The sequence below is a fragment of the Drosophila busckii genome, chromosome 3L, assembly GCF_011750605.1.
Source record: "Drosophila busckii strain San Diego stock center, stock number 13000-0081.31 chromosome 3L, ASM1175060v1, whole genome shotgun sequence".
Taxonomy (NCBI): domain Eukaryota; kingdom Metazoa; phylum Arthropoda; class Insecta; order Diptera; family Drosophilidae; genus Drosophila; species Drosophila busckii.
Window position 1 is genome coordinate 5,054,597 of NC_046606.1, and position 25,240 is coordinate 5,079,836.

The following is a 25,240-nucleotide window of genomic DNA, read 5'->3' on the forward strand; positions in this document are numbered from 1 at the left end:
CTAAAAAATCAATAGCTGTTCAACCCTTGCAGTCAGGCTGTCGATCCTTGTTAGCTGGAATGTTGGTTTTGCTTCCAGCTTGAAGCAGGTAAGTTGGAAAATGCATTCAAGTTCTCATGACTCATGTAAAGCTTTTATTCGTTTGTTTCAGACAATTTGAATTTCCGGCAATAAATGTGAAAATGGAAAATGGGAGAAAGACAAGAACAAACGCGTTAGGCCAGAACCATGTCAGTTTGTCAAACTGTCAGTATGTCCAGCACACAATATTATATAAACAGAGCGACCACAGAATTTGAATGTCAAGCGCGATAGAAATCGCATGAGCTACCAGTTAATGACCAACAAATGAACATTATGAGCTGCAGTTGCAAGCCGGACTGACTGCCCTGTTGCCGGCCTGTCTGTGTGTGTGTGAGCAATGAGGCAAGCGAGTGGGCTTACGAGCTAGACGACAATTAATTTGGTCAGCGATGCGCATCTAATAATGTGACTACAATGGAGATAAAATGGCCCAAAAGCAAGCTTGAGCTCAGCTGTATTTGGATTTACACACATATATATATATGATGTTGATGTATATGTTTAGGCCACTCCTTCCTCAAGCCAACAACAACAAGGCTATAAATTAACACCATCTACACACTGTGGGCGGCAACTGACCATAAATGACCAGCAACAAATGCGAGGAAAAAACAATTAACCGTTGCATGTTGCAGTTGCAAGCAGTTATGAGAGATCGTCGTAACTGCCGCTGATAATTATGCCTCTGAAATGTCAGTGGGACAAATGAGCAATCGTTAATCTAAATCCAAGACATGATTACAGCCAAGGAGCTCGAGCTAAAATATGATAAAAAGCTGAGGTGAGTACAAATGAAGATTTATTTTTTGCTATAAATTCTGGCTGAGATTATGCCCATCAAATTGCTTCCCGTTTGTTATCATGTTGCTCTTGATCAGCAAACTCTCACTTTTAATGCCGTTCTCTGTTGGCTTGAGCCAATAAATCTAAACAAACTCCAGTTAAGCTATGAAAACAAAAGTGAAACATGCAAAAATCAATGAACTTGAATTTCCTACACATCAAAATATACAAATAATGGAAAGTTCACATCTCAACCCTCAATAGTCCAGTGCGGAAATCCAATCCCATGGCAATTCACGCACTCCCAGGGCACACACATAATGCGCTAAGGGTTGCAACCCTCAAATAGTGCAACTGCAACATGCAGTCCAACAACAACAACAACAACTACCCTTAAGTAGACTCTGCGGACAGCCAACTTCCCCCCTCCGTTTACATTTATCTCAGCTACTGACAAACACAATAAAGGGGCGATATCGAGACAATCGATCAATACGCAGTTACACACACAGACACACACAAGCGCATATTGCGTAAAATTTCATAGACAAAGCGACGCGCGACGCTGCAGATTCAACTGTTCTCTAGCACGTCGGGACAGCTGCGCAGGCGCCAGGAGCAGGAGCAGCAGTCCAACAGGCACATAAACGTGATTCTCCTCGCAAAGCGCAGCAATTGGAATTTTTGTGTAAACTGTTTTTGCGACAGTCTTGTCTTGGTGGTAGTTTTTATTTTACTCTGTCTCTGCTATATTTGGTACAGTTGCAATTACATTTAGCGTTGGAAGCCACTGTGAGCTGTGAGCTGTCAGCTGGGCGCTGGCTAACTGTTGGTTTTGCCCAAAAAGGGGTGACAAACAGGCTTGTTGTTTGGCCAATTTGTTAAGCAATCAGCAGCCTTGGCATAGAGAATTTGCAATTTGTTTGCTGTTAAAACATTAGAAAAAGTGCAACGAACTTGTTGGTTAATGGGAATATTATACAAAACAATAACATTCAAGATAAGTTAATGGCAGTCTGTTCTAACTTTATTTATTGTTGCAATCACAATCTTAATGTGCTCAAAATTTCCTAGAGTGCATTGAACTCTTGCTTGCTTATTGTTTTTAAGCAGCTGCATTTGAAATCCTTGGCACGTTCTTAGACGTTCTAAATTCAAAACTACCCTTTGCACCTTTTTTGCGTTTTAGGCGCATTTATTGTTGATGATTTATGACAACTGACGATTGAGTTTTCTTCTCGATTTCTCGACTACATTAACACAGCTCGTTGTGCTATCAAGTTGAGAAACTGATTCAACAGCAATATGATGATTTAAGTTGTCAAGAATTATCTTTTAATGGCTGCATATGCATTAAGCTACTCAATGCTGTGGCAACCTCACTCCCCTCCCCACTTGAATAAGTTTTAACAAGTGTACAAAAGCCACAAGCACAATCGAATAAACGCCGAGCCAAATATATTTTATGGCCTTTGCTTTTGCTTTGCTGTGTGCGGGCAACTTTAATGTAATTTTATTTTTTTTGGGGAGCAGCACAATTGCTCTTTATATGGGTGCCACATATTTGGGAAAAATGTTTCAATCAGAATATTCAAAGCTGCTAGCATTAATATTTATTGAATTTTCATCGTCGGGTGTTGAAGATTGTGCAATTAATGCTATTGATTGGCTATTGAATAAAGGGTTAAACGAATCTCTGTTCAACACTCATAATTATATTGTCCGCCCGCATTTGTTGCTGTGGCTGTGATTGCTTTTCCGAGCTGTAAATGGTTAATCAAATTAGCCACAGCTACGAGCGCCAATCAGTGCGCTATTATTAAAACTGCATTTAACTGAATTTAAACAAACTGCATTGCTTGTTACAAATTGCAACGGCTGCAGTTTCATTCATGCATATTGTCCTTAAATCCTTTTTAGTGGCACGTAGCACTAGCAGCAGCAGCAGCAGCAGCTGTTTGACTTGCGCTTAAAGGCCTTGTTCATAGGATTATTGCTGATGTGGGTTAGTACTTGGCAACCCCCTGAGTGGTACGAACACTATGGGGGTGTCATTATCTGGTACATGTGTGCTGATTTTAGTGCTATTGTGGCATTTAATCCGTATTAATTTTCAATATGTGCAATGAGCTCTATGAACGTTTGATAAATGATGCCAAAAATGCTGCATGACTTTTATATTTTTTATATATATATCAAACTATTTGATTCACAGCACGTAGAGTTAGCAAGCGCACGCTTCTGTGTATATTGTAAATTCAATTTTAATATTTGCAAATCCCTTTTTATTTATTTTTTATAAACAATGACAAACTGCATAAAAAGCACAAGGGGACGCCGCAGCTGCTTAGCAGGGACACATTGGTTTTTGTCTTGGCTGATCATGGGGTCGTGCTCTTGCTGTTATACAGCAAAAAAATGCTGTATACTTTTGAGCTGCGATTATACTTTAAAAATAGAAATAAATAAAGTAACTTTGTGAATTTGTTTATGCATGCACATATAAGCATAAATTTAGCTTTCATAATTTCTAAAAACTTGTAATTTAATTATTTGTTGAATTATTTAAATTTTTGTTGCACAAATAAACTGCCTTGTGTTACTAATTTTCTATAAATTTAAGGAGCCCATAACATTGTTTGTTAAACTTAGAATAATGTTCTAATTATATGCAATTCTCTTTTGTTAATTCGTGTTGGAGCATAAAATAAAGCTGATGTAATGCACTTGAAAAAATGTCATCAGCCGTTAACCTTTTATTTGTTGCAAATGCTGGTTGTTCATAAAGTTTATTGCTACACTTTAGCGTTAAAGTTTTATTTGAGAAGTGAAGCTGCAGCTTTTGGCGATTTGTTGCTTTGGCTTTCGCAGATAAGCACAAAGAAATTTAGACTGCTTTTAATATGTTTGCTGTTTATCATTGTTTGTTAAGCGAAAGAATTAAAAGTTGCTGCTGTAGCTACGTCAACGTTTAGCTTAATTAATGTAGTGATCTAAGGCCTTAAGTTAGTCAGATGTTGAGCTCATTGAGCTGCAGATACTTACTATATAAAAATACAGACGTGTGTCTGGCTGGGGGGTTGTTGTTAGACTTGTAAATTTTCAATTGCAGGCGCCTTTCGCTCGTGACTCGAGATTGAAACTATTTACTTTTGTTTTAACAGTATTTAACATTTAGCATTTGCTATTTATTTAATTTATGCCAAGTTTTTCGTGTGACTTGAAATCGAAACAATAAATCCATGTAATAAATATAAATATATAAATGCCCAAATGAAAGGCAACTGGTTCCTACAGTTGTCTCAAACTATTTGTGGTCAAGTTGAAAGTCAACAAGCAGGAACACAAACAAACAAAAAGCTAATAATGAATATAAAGCTACAGAATGTCGCATTGAATACGAACAAAAATATTTGCTGACTTTTAAGCGGATGTGACACTTAAAACTCGATCTGGCCAGCGGATCGGGGATCAGCTACAATATGCCTTCATATTATGCATAAATAGTTATAGAACCGAACAATGATTTAATCATAGCCAAGATGCTTGTGTCTGTGTGTGTTTTATTATTCAGGTTCATGCCAAAAGTTAACCACCCCTACAATTAACTATTACTATAGCTTGTGCTCCAACGTTGCTAACAGCTGGCGCATTATATAAGAAATGCCCATCGGGGTATATTGTGCATGTAATAAATTTATATTTATTTATAAACAAAAAGATACAGACAATGGTGCGACATTTGATTTCGATGCGGAAACAATTTACTCACTCTTGAGCTTAATTAGATATGGCAAATAGCTCATAGTTAACAGGGCTTAATGCGCTCAAACGAGTTTGTATGTCCTTGGTTTAGACTTTCGAAAAAGCAGTTGCTGAATTTGTAAAATGAATGTAACGGTAACAGCACAAATATCACAAGAATTCTTTATTCTTTATGTCAAACTTATATGAAAAACTTAGAACTAGGCGTAGAAAAATACTTTGCAACAATATAAGTAATAAGTATATAGAATGAATCAGGCATGCAACGCTTTAATATGGCATAAACGTTAAAGGTGTTAACGGCAGTTAGCAGTGCCGCGCCAGCAGCAGCAACAACAACAACGAGAGTGTGCAGCTCCAGCTGAGCGTAGCTGCTGAATTTGTGCGCGCCACAGACTCAGCGGGCAGTCTGGCGGCAGCTTGAAGTTGCTGCTCATTCAGCTCGGGTCTGTAGCTCCAGTCGATGGCGTTGGTTTTGCAAATGTTGGCATAGACACGCGCCGAAATCTTCGGCGTGCGCGTGCGCTGCGGCGAATTGAAGTCCACATGATAGAGACCGAACTTTTCGCGATACCCAGCCTTCCACTCGTAGCTGTCCATGAGACTCCAGGATATATAGCCGCGCACATTGACGCCATCCTCAATGGCATCCAGCACTGCGGACAAATACAGATTATAGTAATCCACGCGTGCATAGTCCGCCAAGCCGCCGCGATCGCTAACGCCATTCTCAGTAATAATAATCATGGGTGCATTGTACTCGCGATGTATCCACTTGAGCAGATGGTACATGCCCTTGGGATCGACCTAAGAAAGGAGCATAGAAATGAATTCAACGATACATTTAATTTCAACGCTTTTTTGTACGCACCCGCAGCCACTCGGAGCCCGAGCTGGGCCAATCGACGCCATTTTGATCGAATACCACGCCCACATCGTGATTATAGGAAGGTATGGGAAAGCCAGCAGAGTTGTTGTGATCGTTGGGTGACACCAAAAACGATGTGTAGCTGTTAATGCCAAAGAAGTCGGAGGTGCCGCGTATGCGATGTATTTCCTCGGTGGTGAACTCGGGCAGACGCGAGCGCTCGCCAAATCCTTGCTGCTTGCTCAGATTGCGTATGCGCTCAATCATTACCTTGGGGTAGTTGCCATGACGCGAGAAGATCGGATGAGCAAACCAGCCTAAATAGAACTGCATGGTGCGCTCCGATGCCTCCAAATCGTCGGGATTGTTGCGATTTCTGGGCTCCTGCCAGGATGTGTCCACTGTAATGCCAATGCGACCGCCCTGACGCTGCTGGAACTCTGCGCGATACATGTGCACCACCTCCGCATGCGCCTTCAACAGATTGTGGCCACACAGATACGCGGGTATGCCCGGAAAGTTATACGAGGGCGCATTGTACTCAACGTCATAGCCATGCTCGCATATGTGCCAGGGCTCATTGATGGTGGTCCAGGTCTTGACGCGATCACCAAACAGCTCCAGCACCAAGCGCGCATAGTCCTTGAACAGCGGTATGATCTCCGGATTTGTCCAGCCGCCCAGCTCTTGCAGTCGCTGCGGCAAATCCCAGTGGAATATGGTGACCATGGGCGTTATGTTGTACTTGAGCAGCTCATCAATCAGATTGCTGTAGTATTTGATGCCTGCGTTGCTCACATGGTTCATATAACCATTGGGCAGTATGCGCGGCCAGGACAACGAGAAGCGATAGGTGCTCACATGCAGTTCGCGCACCATTTGCACATCGCGGCGCCACTGCAAAGGAACATGCCACACAAATTCAATTCAATTAGTCTATTGTCATAGCCTTCGCTATATATTTTGGTTAAAGAATGTTGAAACCAAAACCAGTTGGCGACACATGCAAAGTCAAAGCTGTTCTGGCTAATTATGTGTGAGAGACAACAATTTGACACGCTAGCCAAGTTAACAACAACAACAACAACAAGTGCAACAAATGGGGGCGTCCAACTTTGTATCGGATTCATTTGTTTGGAGTTAGAGCTGGCCACCTGCTAACATAAATTGCCTTGCGTTTGTATTATTAACTGCAGCTATTATGCTAAATCAATTAATCAACAATTAAATATGAGCTGAATTATTGTTTAAGCTGCATTAGCGATGACATTGCCAAGACACTTTGACGCCCATGGCAACCAATTAATGTATCAGCAAACTCTCAATGTCAAGAACTATGCGAGGAATGTGCCACTTGCCACTTGCCACAGCCCAGTTGGCAACCAAAGCGCAGCTTAAGCTGAAGCTGTTTATAGAAAGCGCACATAAACTTTAGGCTTAACTATAACTATAGCTTTGCTACTTAATGTGACTTTAGCAACTTCTTGCCAACATTAAAGTGCGTGAGACTCTACAAAAAAGCGCCAGCAGTCTAAGCCGACTCTAGAGCTGTCTTTCCACTGCATTTGTGATTGATCTTTAGAATAATTTGTATATTTTTTTGCTTAGCGATTCATGTTCATGCGCTTAAGCCGTCAATTGAGCTGTGTAAACAAGTTGCCGAGCAATTAACTACGCCAGCAATTAGTGTTAACGCTATCAATGAATTGTGTTAATTAAGCAGCAATTTAATTTAGCTTTTAGGCTTAATATGCCAACTACTGTCCGCGTAGTTGCATCTGCGCGTCAATTAATTTGCATAAACTCAAGTGAACAATATTTTTTTGATTGATAAATCGCACAGCAACAATTTATAAATTATAACAAAAATCGTATAAATTTCAATCAGCAACACCTGTTGCCGCCGCAGCTGTTGCAGTCTCGTTCTCGCGCTCGAGGCTTATCTACATTAACGCTCTTTGATCACCAAACTCGCAACATTCTGCGCCATATTAGCTTTCACCCACACCGTACGCGCGCTTGTTAAACTTGACCTTCACGGCAAGCTCATCTAACTCGATCTTTTTACTCCGGCGCTCGCTCTTTCACCACCCCCTGTGCATCAGCTTGTCCGCTAGTCGTATATCCATTCTGGCTGTGATCATCTATCCTTGTCTGGACGGTTGTGCCGTCAACATAATCCACTCGGGACTCCGCCTCTCGCTCATCCATCGCTTCAACCCCTCACCTCTGATACCGCAGCCACGAGCCCCCGCCCACTGAACACTCCTGGGACAACGTCGACCGTACCGACTGCTCGCTCTTTTCTCGAACCTTGCTCTCCAAAACATTTGCATCTAAATAAAAAATGGTTTATTTTGACCATTGATTTACAAAATAAAATTTTTTTCAGAACATATCGTGTATTGATAAATAAATATTAATAAAATCAATAAATAATATGCTCAAAAACAAAACAGCATTTTTGAATATTCAAAGCAATTAATAAATTTGTTTATTTTTTAAGCCACTATCAAATTCTATAAATGACATTGAATCGATTTAAGTATAAACTTTTATTTGCAGCTGTGTTTTCAAATCTTTTTTGCATAATTTTTAGTACTAAAACGTTACAACTTTTTGTTGTAAATTAAGCAATTGTAACAACAATTTCTGCTACATAAATTGTTCAGTTTTTTAAATTCAAAAGACTGCTTGTTTTTTTTTGTACTTGCTGTAATGTTTATTTATTTTATTTTTCAATAATTTATAAAATATATTTTTGTAGTATTTTGCACTTACACAGCAGCTGCACATTGTTTGCTCTGCTCCAGCACTAGCAGCAGCAGCAACAATTTCCACAGCATTTTCAACATTATGCACTTATTAATTTATATTTATTATCCTTGCTATGCAACACTTAATCCTCAAACTGCGCGTCACTGTCAACACTTGAACTTCAGCGAAAACAATTTCTCGTTGACTTGGCTAATCCAGTTGACACTTTTCGCGCGTTGCTCGTGCGATTTGTTTTTAACTTTTATGCGACAAGCGTTTTTGAACGCGTCGCGGAACAATTGCAAATGAACGCGGCTGCTTTTATATCCTAGCGTTTTAAGCAGCAGCGCCGCCCCCCGCAGCCTCCCCCCACTAAAAGCTACACCTGCCCCGCTAGCTGCTTGGCGAGCGTTAAAATCTTGCAAGTGAGAACTTACTAAGTTAACAGCGAACGGGTTCGTTTCTCAGCGTTGCACAGTGGTGCAAATAAGCACAAATTAATATGCATAATTCTAATTATATAATATAAACATAATTTCTAACACTTTAAGTGCTTAACATTAAAATGCTCTTTTTTTATGTTTAATTTTAGTTGCCAGTTGCTTGAGCCGCACCACTGTGCAGCCAGCTGTTCAGGTGAGTGTCAGAGACTGTGTCTCTTTTTTAAAAATATATAAATTGTATGCTCACCTTACATTATTGTTACTGTTTTGCCGGTAACTCAAGAGGCGTCAAGAAATCCCCAACAAGAGTTTAGACTGAGCTATACACGCATTTGTAGTTATAGGGAATATTCAAATTTGTCATCATCTGGTTTTTGTCGTACTAACTGCAAATGCCCTAAACTCGCACACGTCAGATCATTCGACTAGGGAAAGAACATGAGCAAAACAAATCAAGTCAACGCAAATGCCTCGTTCTTCACTTTTATTTTTTATCTGTTTAAACAAGTGCAGCAAAACATGAGCAAACCAAAGCAATTTCAATCAACAATAAACTTTATGCGGCGCGAAAGAGATAGCAGCAGCCTTTTCTTTTTGTTGTTATCAGTTAAAAATACTTAAAAAGTTATTACGGAGGGCTTGTGCCAAACAAACTTTGTTGTGTACCAAAAATAAGTTGCTTACGTATATATTACAACTTACAATTAACACAAATTCTTTTGGGGGATTGATTCAGCGTCTGTCTTTCAATTATTGCCTTTTGTTTCCGCAATGCGTTCTTTGTTTTGTATTTAATTTTAGCTTAAGAATTTGGCGACATTAAAACGGAAGCTTACCAATGAACCATATTTTTAATTATATGCAAATATATATGCGGGGGGTCCCCCGCAGCAGCACGAGTCAGCAGCCAAGTTAGATTTCTTATCAAAGCTGCAGCTTAATTGCTTTTGAACAAGGAAATTATAAGTCAGAGCTAAGCTAATGCACTTGCTCGTCTTTAAAAGGATCACAATCAAAAAAAAAATATAGCCGATTAGTTTTATTGTCTACATCTTAATTTAAAGCTTATAATACCAGTTTAAATTAGTGGAAAAAGTTCCATAGATATAATAATATTTTATCTTATTTGCATAAATTTAAATTTTATTTTTACCGCTGCTTGCATGATAAAATAATTTAATCTAAGCTATGACAGTGGAACAAAACGCATTTAACCGGTTTTTAAGATGCTCTGCTCAGTGTCATTAATTATTCTGCCCACGTACTTTACGTTTTTTGCGGTTTTTTATCACGTGCAGTGCAAAACCTATAACTAGAAATTTTCCATATAGTGTTATTCATTTTAAGCAACGCTTTTGGTTTGAATTTAAATTTTGCGCGCTTCAAACGTGCAGCGCAAACAACTTCACGTTATACGCTGAACAGCTGCATAAGTTATCGTTATCGCTTTTAAAGCGTGCGCACTTTTCAACACTTGCAGAAAATTGTAAACAAATTGCAACACGTGCGTATTTTAAAAATTAAATTATATTGCAGCAATGGAATTATTTACAGTTAATCGGTAATTAATTAATTAATATATGTTAAATCAAATGTATAACTATTAAATTGATATTTAGTTACACTGAAGAGAGCAACAAAAGCTTAAGCGATGGCAAGTCAACAAATGAGGATGAAATACTGCAAAAATTGCTACAAAAAGCGGAGAAACGCAAAAGGAAACATAAAGCAAGTGAGCCAATAAAAGAAACGAGCAAAGATGCAGCAAAGACAGCGACTGAGGTGGAGCCTGAAGAGCAGCAGCAGCAGCAAGCAGTGGCTGAGACGCCAGTGGAGCAGCAGCTGCCGGAGGAGTCAAATGATTTTCAAGTGCTGGGCGCAGATGCTGCAAGCGCAAAGCGTGCCAAAGTGGAAATGGTGCTGCCCGCTTGGCTGGCGCATCCCACAATTATTGAAGGCGGCAGCTTGAAGCCAGAGCTGGCCGAGGGCGAAGTCGATGCGGCGGCTATAAAGGCGCAGCCTTTTCTAGAGAAGCACATACGCAGTGCGCTTAAGCAGCTCAAGATTAAGCGACTGTTTCCAGTGCAGCGAGCTGTTATACCCTGGATACTGGAGGCACAAAATAAACCGGAACCGTTTCGCCCACGCGATATTTGCGTTTCAGCGCCCACGGGCAGCGGCAAGACGTTGGCGTTTGCTATACCCATAGTACAGCTGCTGGCGCAGCGCGTGGAGTGCAAGGTGCGTGCGCTGGTGGTGCTGCCTGTGGCGGAGCTGGCGCTGCAGGTGTACAAAGTGTTTAGTGCGCTTTGCAGTCAAACGGAGCTGGAGGTTTGCTTGCTGTCCAAGCAGCAGCGACTGGAGGATGAACAGCAAAAGCTGCTGGAGCTGTACAAGGGTGTATACTACTCCAAGGTGGACATAGTAGTGACTACACCAGGTCGCTTAGTGGATCATTTGCATGCTACCAAAGGATTCAGCTTGAAGTCACTGCAATTTTTAGTTATTGACGAAGCGGATCGCATAATGGACGCAGTTTTTCAAAACTGGCTTTATCATTTGGATGAGCATGTGCGCTCCACAGCAGATCAGCTGCTGGCGGGTGTGCAGGCACCGCTTTGCTATCAACAGCTGCTCCAAAGCTATGGCCAGCAGCCGCACAAGCTGCTGTTCTCTGCGACGCTGTCGCAGGATCCAGAGAAGCTGCAGAATCTGAAACTGTTTCAGCCCAAGCTGTTTACCACGCTGGACGCAGCGCAGACAGCAGCAGCAGCAGCTGAAACAGCACTGGATGAGGAGGAGGAGCCAAGTGGACAGTTTATTGGCAAGTACACAACACCAGCGGAGCTAGTGGAGCAGCATTGCCTTACCGAAGTGAGACTCAAGCCGCTGACGCTGTTCGCTTTGGTGCAGCAAAATGGTTGGAAGCGTTTTCTTTGCTTTACCAATAGCACGGACACAGCTGATCGCCTGTGCTTTGTGCTCAAACAACTGTTTGAGGATTCCCCCATCAAAGTGGAGCAGCTGTCTGCCAAGTGCTCAGCTGCGCAGCGTGCGCAGCGCTTGAATGAATTTGCACGCGGCAGCATTCAAGGCCTCATTTGCTCCGATGCTCTAGCGCGTGGCATAGACGTAGCCAATGTGGACATTGTTATCTCCTACGAAGCAGCGCGTCACATCAAGACCTATATACATCGCGTGGGACGCACAGCGCGTGCTGGTCAAGCGGGCACAGCCATTACACTACTTACGGAGAAGGATCAGGCGCAGTTTAAGCAAATGCTCAATGCTGCGGGCAAGCGCATGGGCGAGGAGTTGAGCGTTTCGCCAGACATTGAGGTGCAGCATGCGGTGCTATATAAACGCGCATTGGAGGCACTGCGTCAGCGCCAGGAGAACCAAAAGAATGTGCAGAAAGTACAAAAGATGCGCAATTCGCGCAAAGCAGCAGCGCACAAGCCTGCGCCAGCAGCTGCAGCGCCAGCTGGTCAGCTAACGTTGATGGAGCAGCTGCAGCACAATGCGGCTTCACAGCTGTGGAGCAAGCAGCATTCAAAAGCAGCCAAACCAACAAAAGCAGCGCAGCCAAAGCAGCAAACTCAAGTCAAGTCCAGACGACAAAACATGGAGAAGTAATAAAGCTTTGTTGTTGTTTTAAGTTTAAAGTACTAGGAAATTATAATATGCATAAAAAACATGAATATTGTTTATACTTTTATATGTCTATGTGTGAGTTATCACCAAGTGATTCCCATGCCAGGTACATCCCCGCAGCAAAGAGCAAACAGTTTAGTCGACTTGCCAATACGCTTGCTTACAATATTAAACAGCAATTAAATTTTAAGACAAGAGTATATATATATAAATTTATTGCTTAGTCATATCAGTTGTTCGATGCTTTGCATATGCCCTCGCTATGAATCTTTAGTGTAGCTGTGTGCTTAGGTTATCTGGCGTATTTAAGTAGCTTGTCATTCAGCTTGGCAGCTCAAAGTGTTTGGAACTGACAAACATGGCAATCAAACTGCTCTGCTGCATCTTGGGTAATTACAAATCTATAGCTAAATTTATAAACATTTGCTCACCTTTTCGTTTGCCTTGCAGCGCTTGCATCCTTCACAAATGCGCTGCAAATCGAGCCACGCAGCAGTTGGGGCGCTGTGGCTGCGCGTTCGCCTAGCCGCGTGCGTGGACCCGTGGAGTACGTCATCATACATCATTCGGATAATCCCAATGGCTGCAGCACATCGCAGCAGTGTCAGCGCATGATTAAGGCCATACAATCGGATCATAAGGGCAGACGCAGCTTTAGCGACATTGGCTACAATTTCATCATAGCTGGCGATGGCAAAGTGTACGAGGGACGCGGCTTTGGGCTGCAGGGTTCACATGCGCCCAACTACAATCGCAACAGCATTGGCATTGTGTTCATTGGCAACTTTGAGAGCAGCGCGCCCAGCGCACAAATGCTGCAGAATGCCAAGGATCTTATAGAGCTGGCCAAGCAGCAGGGACATCTGAAGCAGGACTACACACTGCTGGGACATCGCCAGACCAAGGCGACTGCTTGCCCCGGCACTGCGCTCTACAATGAGATTAAGAGCTGGCCACGCTGGCGCGAACTTTGATTTGTTATCAACAGCAGAATTGTTTATAAAATGTAGTAATTGAAAATATTTTTCACTGTAGCACAAATTCTTTGTTAGAGTATCATGGTTTGCTCTGCTTTTCCATTTCTCAGTTGCTGCCGCTTATGCAATGCAAATTGTGCCCTTGAGCGCTGCAGTTTGCCCAACTGGGTCGCTGCTTAAAAAGGCGCGCACGCCCAAATTAGACGCGCCTGCATTTGAATAGCAAATGCGTTAGTTATTAAACATTCGCTATATAAACAAGTCTGCAGTCCAAGTCACTGCACAGTGCACAATTCAATCCTCTCGAGAAATGCAGCGCGTAAGTTTGTACAATTCGCTTACAACTACAACTTATAGGCACAACTTTATCCGCAGCTCATCCTCTGTTGTGTTTTGCTTAGCTTGGCGCTGTGCCAAGCCAGCTACATACCTGCCACGCCTCCTTTGAGCCACCAGTTTGTGCTACGCAACTACAATGGCTACTATGTGCCACCAGCTTGGCCAACAGTTGCAACATATCCCAGCTATGTTTACGGCTACTATCCCTATAACTATAACTACAACTATAACAACTATGGCTATGGCTATGGCTACAAAAGTGTTTGGTGATTATAATTGTGATATTTTTAATATACAAAAGCATTAATATGCTAAAGCAGCTTACAAACAAAATAAATTGTTATTTTATATAAAATGCTATAAATTTTGCTGCTTTTTATATTCTCTGCAGTTAGTCAGCGAGCTTGCTCAACTCTTAGCTTTACTTACTGCTATTTTTAATATCTGAATAGTTTGAAATTTTAGTGTTGTCCAATGCCTTTATTGTAATTATATCAGATTCGATTCCAAGCTATAGTTAGAATATAAAAGGAGCAGCTGTTAACAAACGCGCAGCGGGCTGTGCAAAGCGTGAATTGAGTGCGGGCATGCCAAAGCGAAATGCTGGCAATGCAGCAAATCCTGTAGGTGTGGACACAAGATTAGCGGGCTGAGCATATGCCACATCGTATTGATTAAAGTAATTCAAGCGTTGACTGCCAGAGACAGAGAGTGGAGCAGCGCCAAAGTCCGCATCCGAAGCAGGCAACAGCGCTGAGCGTTGAGCGTGCACACAGGCGACCAAAGTCAGAGCCACAAACAGAAATGTGCGCTGCATTAGAATAAAATTATAAGACTTTAGTTAGTTGTAGTTAAAGTTAAAGCGCTTACCGTGAATTGCATTGTTAGTTTGAGTTGCTGTTGCAGTCAGTTATGAACGCTGAATGTAACAGCTCGATAGTTGGCCATGTCTTTTATAGTTGAGTTGGTCGCTTACAAAAAAGCGTTGACAACAAATTTGGTCACAATGGATTAGCGCAGAATTTGGACTGATTGTTGCAGCTGTAATTGCGCTATTAAATACAAATTATATAGACTCAAAGCTTAAGCTGCAAAGTGTATTTGCTAGTTGGGTGAGCAGTTCGTTTTAAATGAGTACAAACTCGCTAAATTTAATATTCGCTTCACATTTTTTAATTGATAGAACAAATATTGTATTGACTAAAATTAAGTATAAATTTAATACAATATTTATATATAATATAGCTTTAGTATATATACTAGCGGTTTGCTTAAGTGTTGGTTTAATTGTTCGTTCAATCGTATTCAATATAAATATAGTTATAATTTATTTAGTTAATAAACACTAGTTATTAGTTTTATGTGTATCGTTAGTTAATTAATTATGCTTTAATTACGTAGTTATGCATAAGTTGGTTACTAATAATGTGGCAAAAGGCATTTGTTAGTTGCTTTGAGTATTCGAAATTGTTACGCGATAAATTCTATATACATATATAATGCAATAGAAGGGGGCGTGGCTAGAGCTGAGTGTTGGAGCTGAGTGACAGAGATGGCTACAAAAATGAATCACAGTCTATTGAGTTTAGTTTTTCTTTTTTTTTTTTGGGTGCAAATGGCCGCAGAGCTTTGAATCAGTCAAGCATTAAATTAATTTAAATACAATAATTAAACAATGAATTACAAATTTGTGGGATTCAAAGCTCTGTTTTTGACTAGATTAGGATTAGGATGGGGCCTACCAGAGCACATCATAGTCGTAGACATGCTCGGAGGAGGCAATAATCAGACACTTGACAATCTCATCGAAGCTGCGCTTGAGCTTCCATTTGCGTGGCTTGCGCAGCAGCAGCTTCAGTCTGCTCTTGCTCTTGGGCGGGGCTTGTGCATCGTCGTGTGTGGAAGTGGCTATGGATTTGGTTGGGGGCGGCAAATTGCAGTAGTCGTGCTCCTGTATCAACTGCAGTGCCTGCAGTCGCTGCTGTTGATAGTAGTGATTGAGATTGGTTAGGTAACAAATGCCGTTATCATTGACTACATCGATCTCGGCATAATTGGCGCCCTCGTCGCTTTCGGATGAGTGCGTCTTGGCATTGGCCTTGGCCTTGGCAAACAGTTGATCAAATCACATGTTTTCATCGAATTTGGCAAAGTTGCTTTGCTCCTGCCATTGCGACTGCTGCGGCTGCTCTGGCTGCTCCGCATCGGGTGACTTGAAGAACTCGTCGTCCTCGAAGGGATCCTCCTGCTTCTTGGCGAATATGTTGACCGACTCGGACTTCTTAATCAATTCCTGACGCTGCTGCAGTTTGCTGCTGCGCATGTTTTGCTTGCGACTTGGCGCAGGCGCTGGCGACGCCGGCTCCTTGTCAAAGTCAAACGAGGCCTTGGCAAAGTCGTCCTCGAATGCAGCATCATCGAACTGGGACACCTTGACGTTGTCATCAAAGCGCAGCTTTTGTGTTATAGGCGGCGTTGTTGTTGTTACTGCTGCTGCTCCAGTTGCGCTGGCGCTTGTATCCAGCTCCAGCTCACGCTCGCGCTTCTCGCGCTCAGCAGAGAAATCATTGGAGAAACGGAAAAGCGACTTGTTGCCGGCAACGGCGGCAGCGCTGCTGCTGGCGGAGATCAAACCCGCTGGCGTGGAAGTTGCACTGGAGGCAGTGCCCGCAGGCGCAGGCGGCGGCGAACTTTGATTGAAGTCCGACTCGAAGCCATCGTCAAAATTGAATTTGCCACCTGCGGAGGATTCGCCGCCGCTCATGACGACGGCAGTGCTGCTTGCATTGGATCTGGGCGTAGGCGTTTGCTCATAGCTGTCCACAAAGCCGTAGTCGCTAGTGACGCCGCCACGCGCCACGCGCTGTGCTGGCAGCTTGGCTAGTGTTGGAGCGTGGCGCTCCAGCTGGCGACGCTCGCTCTCCAGCATGCGCTGATGCATTTCATGGCGTCGCCGATTCAGACGCTCAAACTTGTCCTCGTCCGTGGGCGGCTCATCGTCCACATAGTCCTCATCATCATCGTCATCCTCATCGTCGTCATCATTGTGTGGACGTTGATTGATGTAATCATAGCGAGCACTGCCATAGCCTCTGCCCACTGTGGCCAAATCCTTGGTGCTGCGTGCGCGCGTCTTCTTGCGGAATCTGGAAAGGATTCGCATTAGCAATCATAGCGGATGTAGCTGCTGTGACTTACCTGCGATCCTTCTCGCCATCGGAGGGCGTTTGCGCCAAAGCTGCAGCGCGTCTGCTCTCGGCCAAGCGGCGCTCTGTGTCTGCTGCGCTGGCTGGACGCTTCCAAGGCTTCTGTCCCAGCATGGCAGGCTCTGCATTGAACGTTAAGTTAGGCGCGCATTTCAAAAGCAACTCAAACTTACCCTCGCCATCCCAGGGACTGGAGCCGCTGCTTTTGCGCAGTCGCTGCGGCGCGCCCGGCACAACGTCGCCGCCCAGCTGACTGGGCCGCTGCTGACTGCGCTGCTGCTGACTGCGCTGCTGCTGCTGAAAGTCCTGCTCCGAGTCCTGCTCATAGTCAATGTCGCCGCTAACGCGCAGCTTGGCTGCTGCCGCTGCCTGCGCGTTGTGCTTGCGCAGCGAGCGCGTCTTGAGATCACGATACTCATCGCGACTGTCCAGACTGCCGTAGACGTCGCCGCCGCTGCCAAAGCTGCGCCGACGTCGCGTGGAGCTCTCAAACGACTCGAGCGATTCTCTGTCGCGCTCGCGCTTGTAGTGATAGTCGCCGGCGCGCGCCCGACCCATGGGCGAGCGCCGCTCCTCGTAAACATTCTCGTAGTCGAACTCGTAGCTGGGACGCGCGTAGTCGCGATACTCACGCTCGCGTTCGCGCTCACGCTCCCGCTCACGCTCGCGATACTTGGCGCGCTCTCTGGCCAGCGGCTGGCCACGCTTATCATAGCCCGGCGGGCCATAGCTGGCGCGCTCGTAGACGCTGCGCTCAAAGGAGCGCGCACCACGCACGCCCTGCTCAATCTCCTGCGGCGACCACGTGTGATGCGCCGGATGATGATACCAGCTGGGCGAATCTGCATTAGGGCGACAGTTAGTTGTTGCTTAAGCTTGGCACAGCTGCGCAGCACTTACCCAGCTCAAAGTTGTCCCTACTGCGTGAGAGTCCTTGCTTGAACTTGCGCGGCGGCTGCTCGCGTTCCCGGCGTGCGCAGAACTCCGCTTCATAGCTGCAAGCAAAGTGGGGATTAGTGAGAGCAATTTGGAAGTTTGTGCTGCACTTACTCGTAATCCTCGTCGCAGCTGTTGAGGCGTCGCGGATGCCGCATGTAGTAGCCATGGGCAGCTGCAGCAGCTGAGCCTGGAGCGGGCGGCGGCAGCGCACGACGCTGCTTGTGATACTCGGATGCATCATCGTCCCAGGGCGACAAATCGCGCGAGGAGGAGGAGGTATGCTGGCGCTCCTTCTTGGCCCAGCGGCGCTGCTGCTGCTGCTTTGACCAGCCGCCTGCATCATCGCGCGGATCGGAGCTGCAGGGCGACTCCGCAGTGTCGTGCTGCGAGGTGTTGGAAGCGGGTGGCGGCGGCGGCAGCGTCAAACGCGCTTTAGGTTTGCTCGCTGGCGCTTTGGGTGAGTCAAATGTGGCCCAGGAGGGCAGCGGCTGTTGCTGCTGTTGCTGCTGCTGCTGCTTGGTGGCGGCATCAATGAGCTGCGACACTGCGCACAGCTGCGCGGGCACTGGCGATGCCAACTCAGCGACTGCGAGCGTTGGCGCTGGAGATTTCTGCAGCGGAATGGGCGAGGTGCTCACATCGTTGAACTGACCCGAGGGCGTGTGCAAACTATGAGCGCCGCGACTGGCGCAATTGGCGGGCGAGATGCGGTCACGTGAGTCCAGCGACAAATTGGATATGGCGCGCTGCATTAGCTCATCGATTTCGATGTCATCGCGCACGGTCAGAAATTTAGCTGTAGCCTGATCTGGCTTCACTACGGGCAGCTGCTCCTCGGACTTGAATTCGCTTTTGTCGGCGCTGGTCGATAACTTCTCGTATTGATCCTGTGCGCTCACCTGCTCCGCATCCTTCTCGTTGCTGTCCAGGCTGCTCTCGCAGTCGTCATCATCGTCGGCCACAGTAAGCGCTGATGAGGAAGGCTCCGCGGGCAGCCCACGACTGTCCACCAGGCCGCGTCGATCGTGCGCGCCATCGTCCATGTACTGGCGTATGTCCTGATCCTCGTTGAACTCATCGCTGAACAAGTCTTGCAGCAAATCCTTCTCCACTGCTGGCGGCGGCGCTGCCACTGGCTTATCGAACAGATTCTCCACCAGAATAATGTCACGCAGCGCTGCATAGCGATCTTTGGCCTGCGCCACTACCTCCGTAATCTTGGTGTCTATCTTTATAGGTTCCGGTTCTGGTGTGGCAGCCAACGCTGGCGCCGGCAGCGGCTGCTGCGCTTCAGCGTTGCTCTCCCCAGCGTTTGTCGCTGTGGGCGGCGGCGTCAAATCACCCATCAGATCCTGCTCCTGCTGCTGCTGCTGCAGCTCCTGGTCTATGATCTCGCGGAATACCGCATAGCGATCTGCGGGCGGCACAGCAGGCGGCGCTGCGGTCACTGGCGCCTCATTGAAGTTGGCAAAGTTGGCCACAAACTGCTCATGCGACTGCTGCTGCTGCTGCGGCAAATCCTCGCCAAAGGTATCATCGAACTTGGCCACAAACGAGGTCTGCTGATCAAAGTTCACTTTGAACACAGCGGCCGCAGCGGGCGGCGCAGCTGCTGGCGGAGATTGGGCGGGCTGCTCGCCGCTGGACTGCAAATAGTCCGAGAGATACGCGGTGAGCTGCACCAGCGTCATGGTGCTCAGCTTGCTGGCAGGCACATTCAGCTTCGAAGCGAGATCATCCATGCCCAGTGTGAGCAGCTGCGTCAGCGTAATGTCTGGCGCCAGCGGTGCGCTGCTCTCCGCCTTGGCCTGGGCCAGTATCTCCGCCTTGTTCTCGTAAATGTCCTGCGGGCGCGCGCTGCTGGCGCCCAAGGAGCACTGGCGCTGTGGACGCGCGCGACTGCTGGGCGGCGGTGCCAGTGGCGCCAGGTAGTCATCCTCGGTGTGGCCTGGTTTGCGTGGTCGTCCGGGTCCGGGAAAGGCGCCATCGCTGCGTCCCACGCGACGCGAGGGCAGCGGTATGGGCGGCGCGTCGGTGCCACGACGCACTGCAGCCTGATCCTGCCTGCTGGAGTGATTCATGTAGTCGTAGCGCGAGCTGCTGCTGCTGCTGGTGGGCGTTACTGTGGGCGTGGGCCGTATGACCAGCTCGCTGAATTGCTTCTTGGGCGGCAGCGGCGGCGGCTCGCTGTAGGGCGTGGCATCGGGTCGTGGTGGCGGCTCTGGTGCCGCCTCGTTCTCGCTGAGCGAGTCGCTCTCCTGCAGGCGGCGCATGTTGACGCTGGAGCCAATGCCCGTGGAGGAGTCGCCGCGCTTGGAGAAGCGCGCCTGGCCAAACAGATGCGGCATCTTCTTGTTGCTTATGCTGGAGATAACGTCCAAGGGGCCGCCCACATTAACGACGCTGGCCACGGGCGTGGGGCGATGACGCACACTGCTTCCACTTGGCACGCTGGAGAGATCCGTTGACCAGCTGTGCTGCTGCTGCTGCTGTTGCTGCTCCGGCGGCAGCTGCACCTGCAGCGGGCCATTGTAGGATTGGGTGCCAGTGGCGGCGGCGTTGGTAACGGCAGGCGGATCAAACTCGAAGGCATCCAGCTTGGCAAACAGATCGCCGTCTTGAAACGGATCCGGATCGCTCTTCTTGCGCGTGGGCGAGAAGGGATCTGTGTCGCGTGGCAGCAGCACCGGATCTTGAGGCAGTGGCTCCAGTGTGGACTCTGTGGTATAATAGTGGAGCGCTGGATTAGTGGACTTGGACAAGTGTGCAACGCTCTGGCGCAGCATAAGCTTCAGCTTCGCTGCCGTAAAGTCTTCTTGACTCTGGCTGAGGGAACGCAGAGCGGAAGCGGCAATGGAATTGAATTGGGAGTGGGTTTGGGATTGGGTTGGCGGTTTGGTTAGTGGCAGGTGCTGGCCAAGTTGATTGGCATTATTGTTGGTAGTGGTGTTGGTGGTGTTAGTGGTGCTGTTCCCTGTGCTGCTTAATTGCAGCAATTCTCGAGCGGATTCACTACTACCTGCGGTGGCTGTGGCTGTGGCTGTTGTTGTGGTTGGTAGTGCGTTGGGAGTGCTTGTGGTTATGTTGTTAGTAGTGCTTGGCTGCTCCTCGAAGAGCGAAGAAGAGGAGGCATCCTTGCCACACAGAAAGTCATCAAAGTTATCGCTTTGACTGCCCGCCGCGCCAAGCTCCTTAAGCTGCTTCTTGGGCGGATTCTTGAGCTCTTGAAAAAAATATTTCTTATCGACATACGGACGAGTGCGACCAATGCCCAGTGGATCCAGATCGGTAAACGCATCCGCTGTAACGAACCACACCCACAAAGCGCACAACAAAAGAGGACAAAGAGAGAGAGAGAGAGAGAGCGCAGCAATGGGGAGAGAGAGAAAGTCAATTTACGTACGAGAACTCGGACAACTAAAAATTTGAGTTAAACGAAGAAACTGAGAAACAACAACAAAAGAAACGCAGAACTAACTACTGGGGGGCAGCAGAGATGTAAAAGATTTAAATAATTTTGCTATAGCTTGCAACTTGAACTGGAATCTTGAACTTTTACATCTCTGACTAGCGGATTAGTAAATGTGATGCTGTAAACAGTGACGCAATTGTTGATTATGCGCAGCTAAGTGCAATTTAGTTACACCCAAGTATATATATTATATATTTTAAAAGATATTTGCCTTAGGCGCGCCCAAGTGTTGCGCAGCTCATTTTAGATTTGTGGCCAATTGAACGGCGAGCTCATTGCCCCTTTGCTTTTATTCTCTGGGCTTACAACATAAATTGCGACTCTTTTTACAGTTACTTTTGCTTATCAACTCACCCGACATGTTCGCTGCTGCTGCTGTAGTGGCGCCCTCTGTGGGCTCAGACAAGCTTGTTAAGCCACTTAACCCCAACTCGATATGTCTGTGTGCTGCTGCTGCTGGCGCTGCCGCTGTTCTGTTGCTGCTGCTGCCTGCTGTGCCAACTGTGAAGCTGTCAAGCGAGCGCTTGTGCATATCAGATTACCAGCACTGCAGCTGCTGTCATGGGCGTGGGCGTGGCTGTGACGCGTGTAGTATCAAACACATCGTGCTGCTGCTGCAGCTCATGCAACCAGCTCTCGTCATCGTCTGTAGCCTGCAGCGTGGCTGGTGAGCCGCTTGCACCTGGCACTGGTGACAATAGCGTTGTGATTGCATCCAGCGCTGAGCCTGCTGTGCACTCGGGCGTTTTGCTGGGCGGCTTGTGACGCGTGCGTCCAGAATCGGGAGGCGGGGGCAGTATATTGTAGGCGGGCACATATATAAAGGAATCGCCAAATGGATCATCCTCGCTGGCGGATTTTGCCAGCGGCGCAGCACCAGGCTGATGATGACTGGGCTCATTGGGGGTAATGCGTTCCATTTGGCTAATGCCGCGTTGCAGGCTGGTTAGCTCCTGCTCCAAATCCACAAGATCTGCCACAGACTCGGGCGAAATCTGCAACGTTTAAATGTTAATTAAAGTGAAGCTAATGCAGCTAGTGGTGCTTACCTCCTTGGCAGCTGCACCAGAACTTCTGGCCACATCCAAACTAACGCCCAAACGCGTAAGTCCACCCAGGCCGTTCGTGCTGCTGCCCAAGCCATGCGCTGCGCTGGCAGCGGCAGCAGCTGAGGAACTTGACGCATGTTCGTGTCCAGACTTTAGCGAGGAGGACAACGTAGCCAGCTGGCTGGCATGATCATGCAGCGTCTTGCCCTGAATTTGCTGGCGCGCCATTTCAATTTCCTTCTTCTTCAGCTCGAACACCACCTGGAAGAGATCACGCATGGCCAGCACCACTTGGCTGGCCGCCTTGTCCGTCTTAATGCCAAAGAAGCGATGCCCGCTGTCCGGCGAACCAAATATATAACCAAAAGCACGCGAATCCGTCATGTCCTGCGCTATAAACGAAATCTTGTGCACCGGATGATGATAGAGTGAATCGCTGGTCTTCTCATCACGCAGTCGCAGCCCATCGATGGTCACATGTATAATTATGCGCTGCTTGTGCTCGCCGGCGGCGCGTATGGCCATTTTGAGATCCTGCAGCGCCTCCTGGCACATGCGATCGCCGCGCGCCTCGCCCACCTCCAGTATGCCAATGAGCTTGGCCTTGAACTGCACCCCATCGCCAAAGAAGCGTCCGGGATCGTTGCGATCTGCATAAACGGGGTTGAGAATTTAATTCATTTTGCTTAGTTAATTAGTTTGCTGCTAACGTTTTGCGTAATTTGTTTCCTCTGTGCCAGCGCCAACGGCAACACCAAAGGACGTCGCCTGTAGCTTGGACACCAGTGACTTGACCATGTTTATTTCTGCTCTTGTTGTTGTTGTAGTTTCAACTTTAACAAGTTTATCTCAGCGCACATCACTTGAACTGCGACTCGTATCTATGCATGCAACTGTATTAGTCTCTCTATGTGTGTGTGTGTGTGTGTGACATTCACGGCATTTCCATAGCGCAGACAAAAGCAAACACAAATAACGTCTAAATGATTTACGCCAGCGCTTATATGTACACACACATATACATATATATACGTAGTTTAATTAAAACACAAATTGCGGAAAAATGATGAAAGGCAAAGCGTAGCCCGAACCGCTGCCGTTTGCTGTGCGCCAATGAATGAAAACAACACAGCGAAAAAAAAAATAAAACCAAACAACAGCGATGATGCTGCGCCCTCTGCTGCTGCTGCCGCTGCTGCTGCTGCTGCGTCGCAAAATTAAATTGAAAATCAACGAAAAGTAAAGCAAACAAAAACATTCACACACACTAACACATGTGCGCTGCGCACTGGAATTTGTACAATTATTTGGCGCATATTCTTTGCAAAAACTAGCAAACTAAACAAAAGAGCGCATGAGAGTGCGAGAGAGCGTAGGTGAGCGAGAGAGCGTGCCCACCTGCCGTTCATATGTTACGGCGGCGCAGCTGTGAGCAAATAATTCGGCAGCTGTAAACTCTGTATGTTTTACATATTTTATTTAAATTTAAATTCAAATTGTTGAACCATTTCGTTAGCAATATAACGTTTACTTTTAAATTGTTTAAACTGTTAATTTCAACACAGTTTTATTTGAAACTCAGCCCACTGTAGCACGATCTGTTAAGATAACAGCAATGTTAAAATTATCCATGGATAATTGTCCAACCGGTAACGATCAAATAACGCAAAACATTTGTTATCCTCGCAGCATTATCGATAATTCATTATTTTAATTTTTCATACTTACACTTGCAAGGACTCGTTTTCTTGCGCAGCGTCTGCATTGTAGCTACAAATAGGTGATTGGCATACGTATAACGTCTAATCGCAATGGTTGGGGGTGTTTGGCTTAAAGTGAGCTGCTTTAATAGTATATGCAAGAGCCAACCCTTACTCTTTCCGTTGTTGAGCTGCCTCGTTGAGCTTCGTCATTTGCCCTAAAACATGTATTTTTATCCTTGTTTACACTTTGCCTTTGTCAGTCTACTGCTCTGCTTCTTCCTCTAGCGTAATACTATAAATGTTGTTGTTTTTGTTATGCGCCGGCATTAGAACTTCACACACAAATACACGCGAACGTCAAGCTTATCGATTTTTCAATCGATGCAGCTGTGTGTGAGTAAGTTAAACTGTGTCTATGCTTTATTTATGCCTTTGCCTACTTTGTGGCGTCTTAAAGTGCATAAAAACGCCCTAAGCTATACAGTAATATTTAGCATATATCACTTTATTGCTTATACATATCCTTTTAATATTGTCGTTGTCTAGTGCAGCGTTGTATAATAATATTTTCTGTAAATTCGATATTCAGCCAAAGCCTTTTTAACACAAACACAACACACGTTTAATCCGATTAAACCTTGATTTCTTTCGTATATACTTTTATTCATTTGCATTTAGTTTGGAACTTGCATATTTTAATGCATTTATTGGTTTTTTTTAGCAATTGTATTTTTAGGCCAAACAATCGACGAACGTAAAATTCTCGACTCCAAGGATACTTAAAGTAGGGTGGCGCTTTGACGCCCTGTTCCAGCCGGCATGTATCGTTATCGATAAGCCTTAACAGTAGCGACCGAGCTATTGGCAAGCGTTCGATATTTATTTGAATATTGTACATTGCATGTTAATAACATAACACCATAATGCTAGATGAAGCCCGCTATTGTGTGATACAGACAGTAATGCAATATTAACACGTCATTAACGTTCACTGTCAGGCGATTTCTTTAATTTTGACTTGACATTTTTAAAAATGCAAATACACTGTCAATAACATAACAGCTGTTAACTAACAGCTAACAGAAATTACTAAAGAGTATTTAATGCCGCCACACTTTGCAAATATTATTGTGGATGATACTCGTTAATGTCTCATGTTATGATTTGCAGCGGCGCGGTAATCTTAACAGTCACTGTTAAA

At 45.8% G+C, this 25,240-nt stretch overlaps 6 protein-coding genes across 6 annotated transcripts; 3 read left to right on the plus strand and 3 right to left on the minus strand.

Annotated features, from left to right (window-relative positions):
• Positions 1 to 4,780: 4,780 nt before the first annotated feature.
• LOC108601108 (lactase-like protein) lies at positions 4,781 to 6,421 on the minus strand (the record flags this gene model as incomplete). The annotated part of the gene is made up of 2 exons (XM_033293455.1): positions 4,781 to 5,439; positions 5,504 to 6,421. Coding segments are annotated over 2 exons (1,419 nt in total), but the record flags the coding sequence as incomplete, so codon positions are not given.
• Positions 6,422 to 10,238: 3,817 nt separating this feature from the next.
• LOC108598906 (probable ATP-dependent RNA helicase Dbp73D) lies at positions 10,239 to 12,382 on the plus strand. The gene is made up of 2 exons (XM_017985669.2): positions 10,239 to 10,261; positions 10,320 to 12,382. Exons 1-2 carry the CDS (start codon positions 10,239 to 10,241, stop codon positions 12,334 to 12,336), a joined length of 2,040 nt encoding a protein of 679 aa, XP_017841158.1. The 3' UTR covers positions 12,337 to 12,382.
• Positions 12,383 to 12,657: 275 nt separating this feature from the next.
• On the plus strand, positions 12,658 to 13,376 carry LOC108599051 (peptidoglycan-recognition protein SB1). The gene is made up of 2 exons (XM_017986056.2): positions 12,658 to 12,743; positions 12,805 to 13,376. Exons 1-2 carry the CDS (start codon positions 12,713 to 12,715, stop codon positions 13,326 to 13,328), a joined length of 555 nt encoding a protein of 184 aa, XP_017841545.2. The 5' UTR covers positions 12,658 to 12,712; the 3' UTR covers positions 13,329 to 13,376.
• A 202-nt stretch (positions 13,377 to 13,578) lies between these two features.
• LOC108599379 lies at positions 13,579 to 14,012 on the plus strand. The gene is made up of 2 exons (XM_017986185.1): positions 13,579 to 13,650; positions 13,707 to 14,012. Exons 1-2 carry the CDS (start codon positions 13,642 to 13,644, stop codon positions 13,938 to 13,940), a joined length of 243 nt encoding a protein of 80 aa, XP_017841674.1. The 5' UTR covers positions 13,579 to 13,641; the 3' UTR covers positions 13,941 to 14,012.
• A 131-nt stretch (positions 14,013 to 14,143) lies between these two features.
• On the minus strand, positions 14,144 to 14,587 carry LOC108599419. The gene is made up of 2 exons (XM_017986232.1): positions 14,541 to 14,587; positions 14,144 to 14,481 (listed from the first exon to the last, which is right to left on the minus strand). The coding sequence occupies exons 1-2, from the start codon at positions 14,550 to 14,552 to the stop codon at positions 14,188 to 14,190; spliced, it is 306 nt and encodes a 101-aa protein (XP_017841721.1). The 5' UTR covers positions 14,553 to 14,587; the 3' UTR covers positions 14,144 to 14,187.
• A 672-nt stretch (positions 14,588 to 15,259) lies between these two features.
• Positions 15,260 to 24,579, minus strand: LOC108600429 (protein disabled). Its single transcript, XM_033293456.1, is given in 9 exon segments — positions 15,260 to 16,816; positions 16,869 to 16,998; positions 17,050 to 17,718; positions 17,777 to 17,871; positions 17,927 to 21,116; positions 21,642 to 21,727; positions 21,825 to 22,282; positions 22,337 to 22,986; positions 24,065 to 24,579. Coding segments are annotated over 9 exon segments (6,723 nt in total). The 5' UTR covers positions 24,102 to 24,579; the 3' UTR covers positions 15,260 to 15,408.
• Between the last annotated feature and the right edge of the window lie 661 nt (positions 24,580 to 25,240).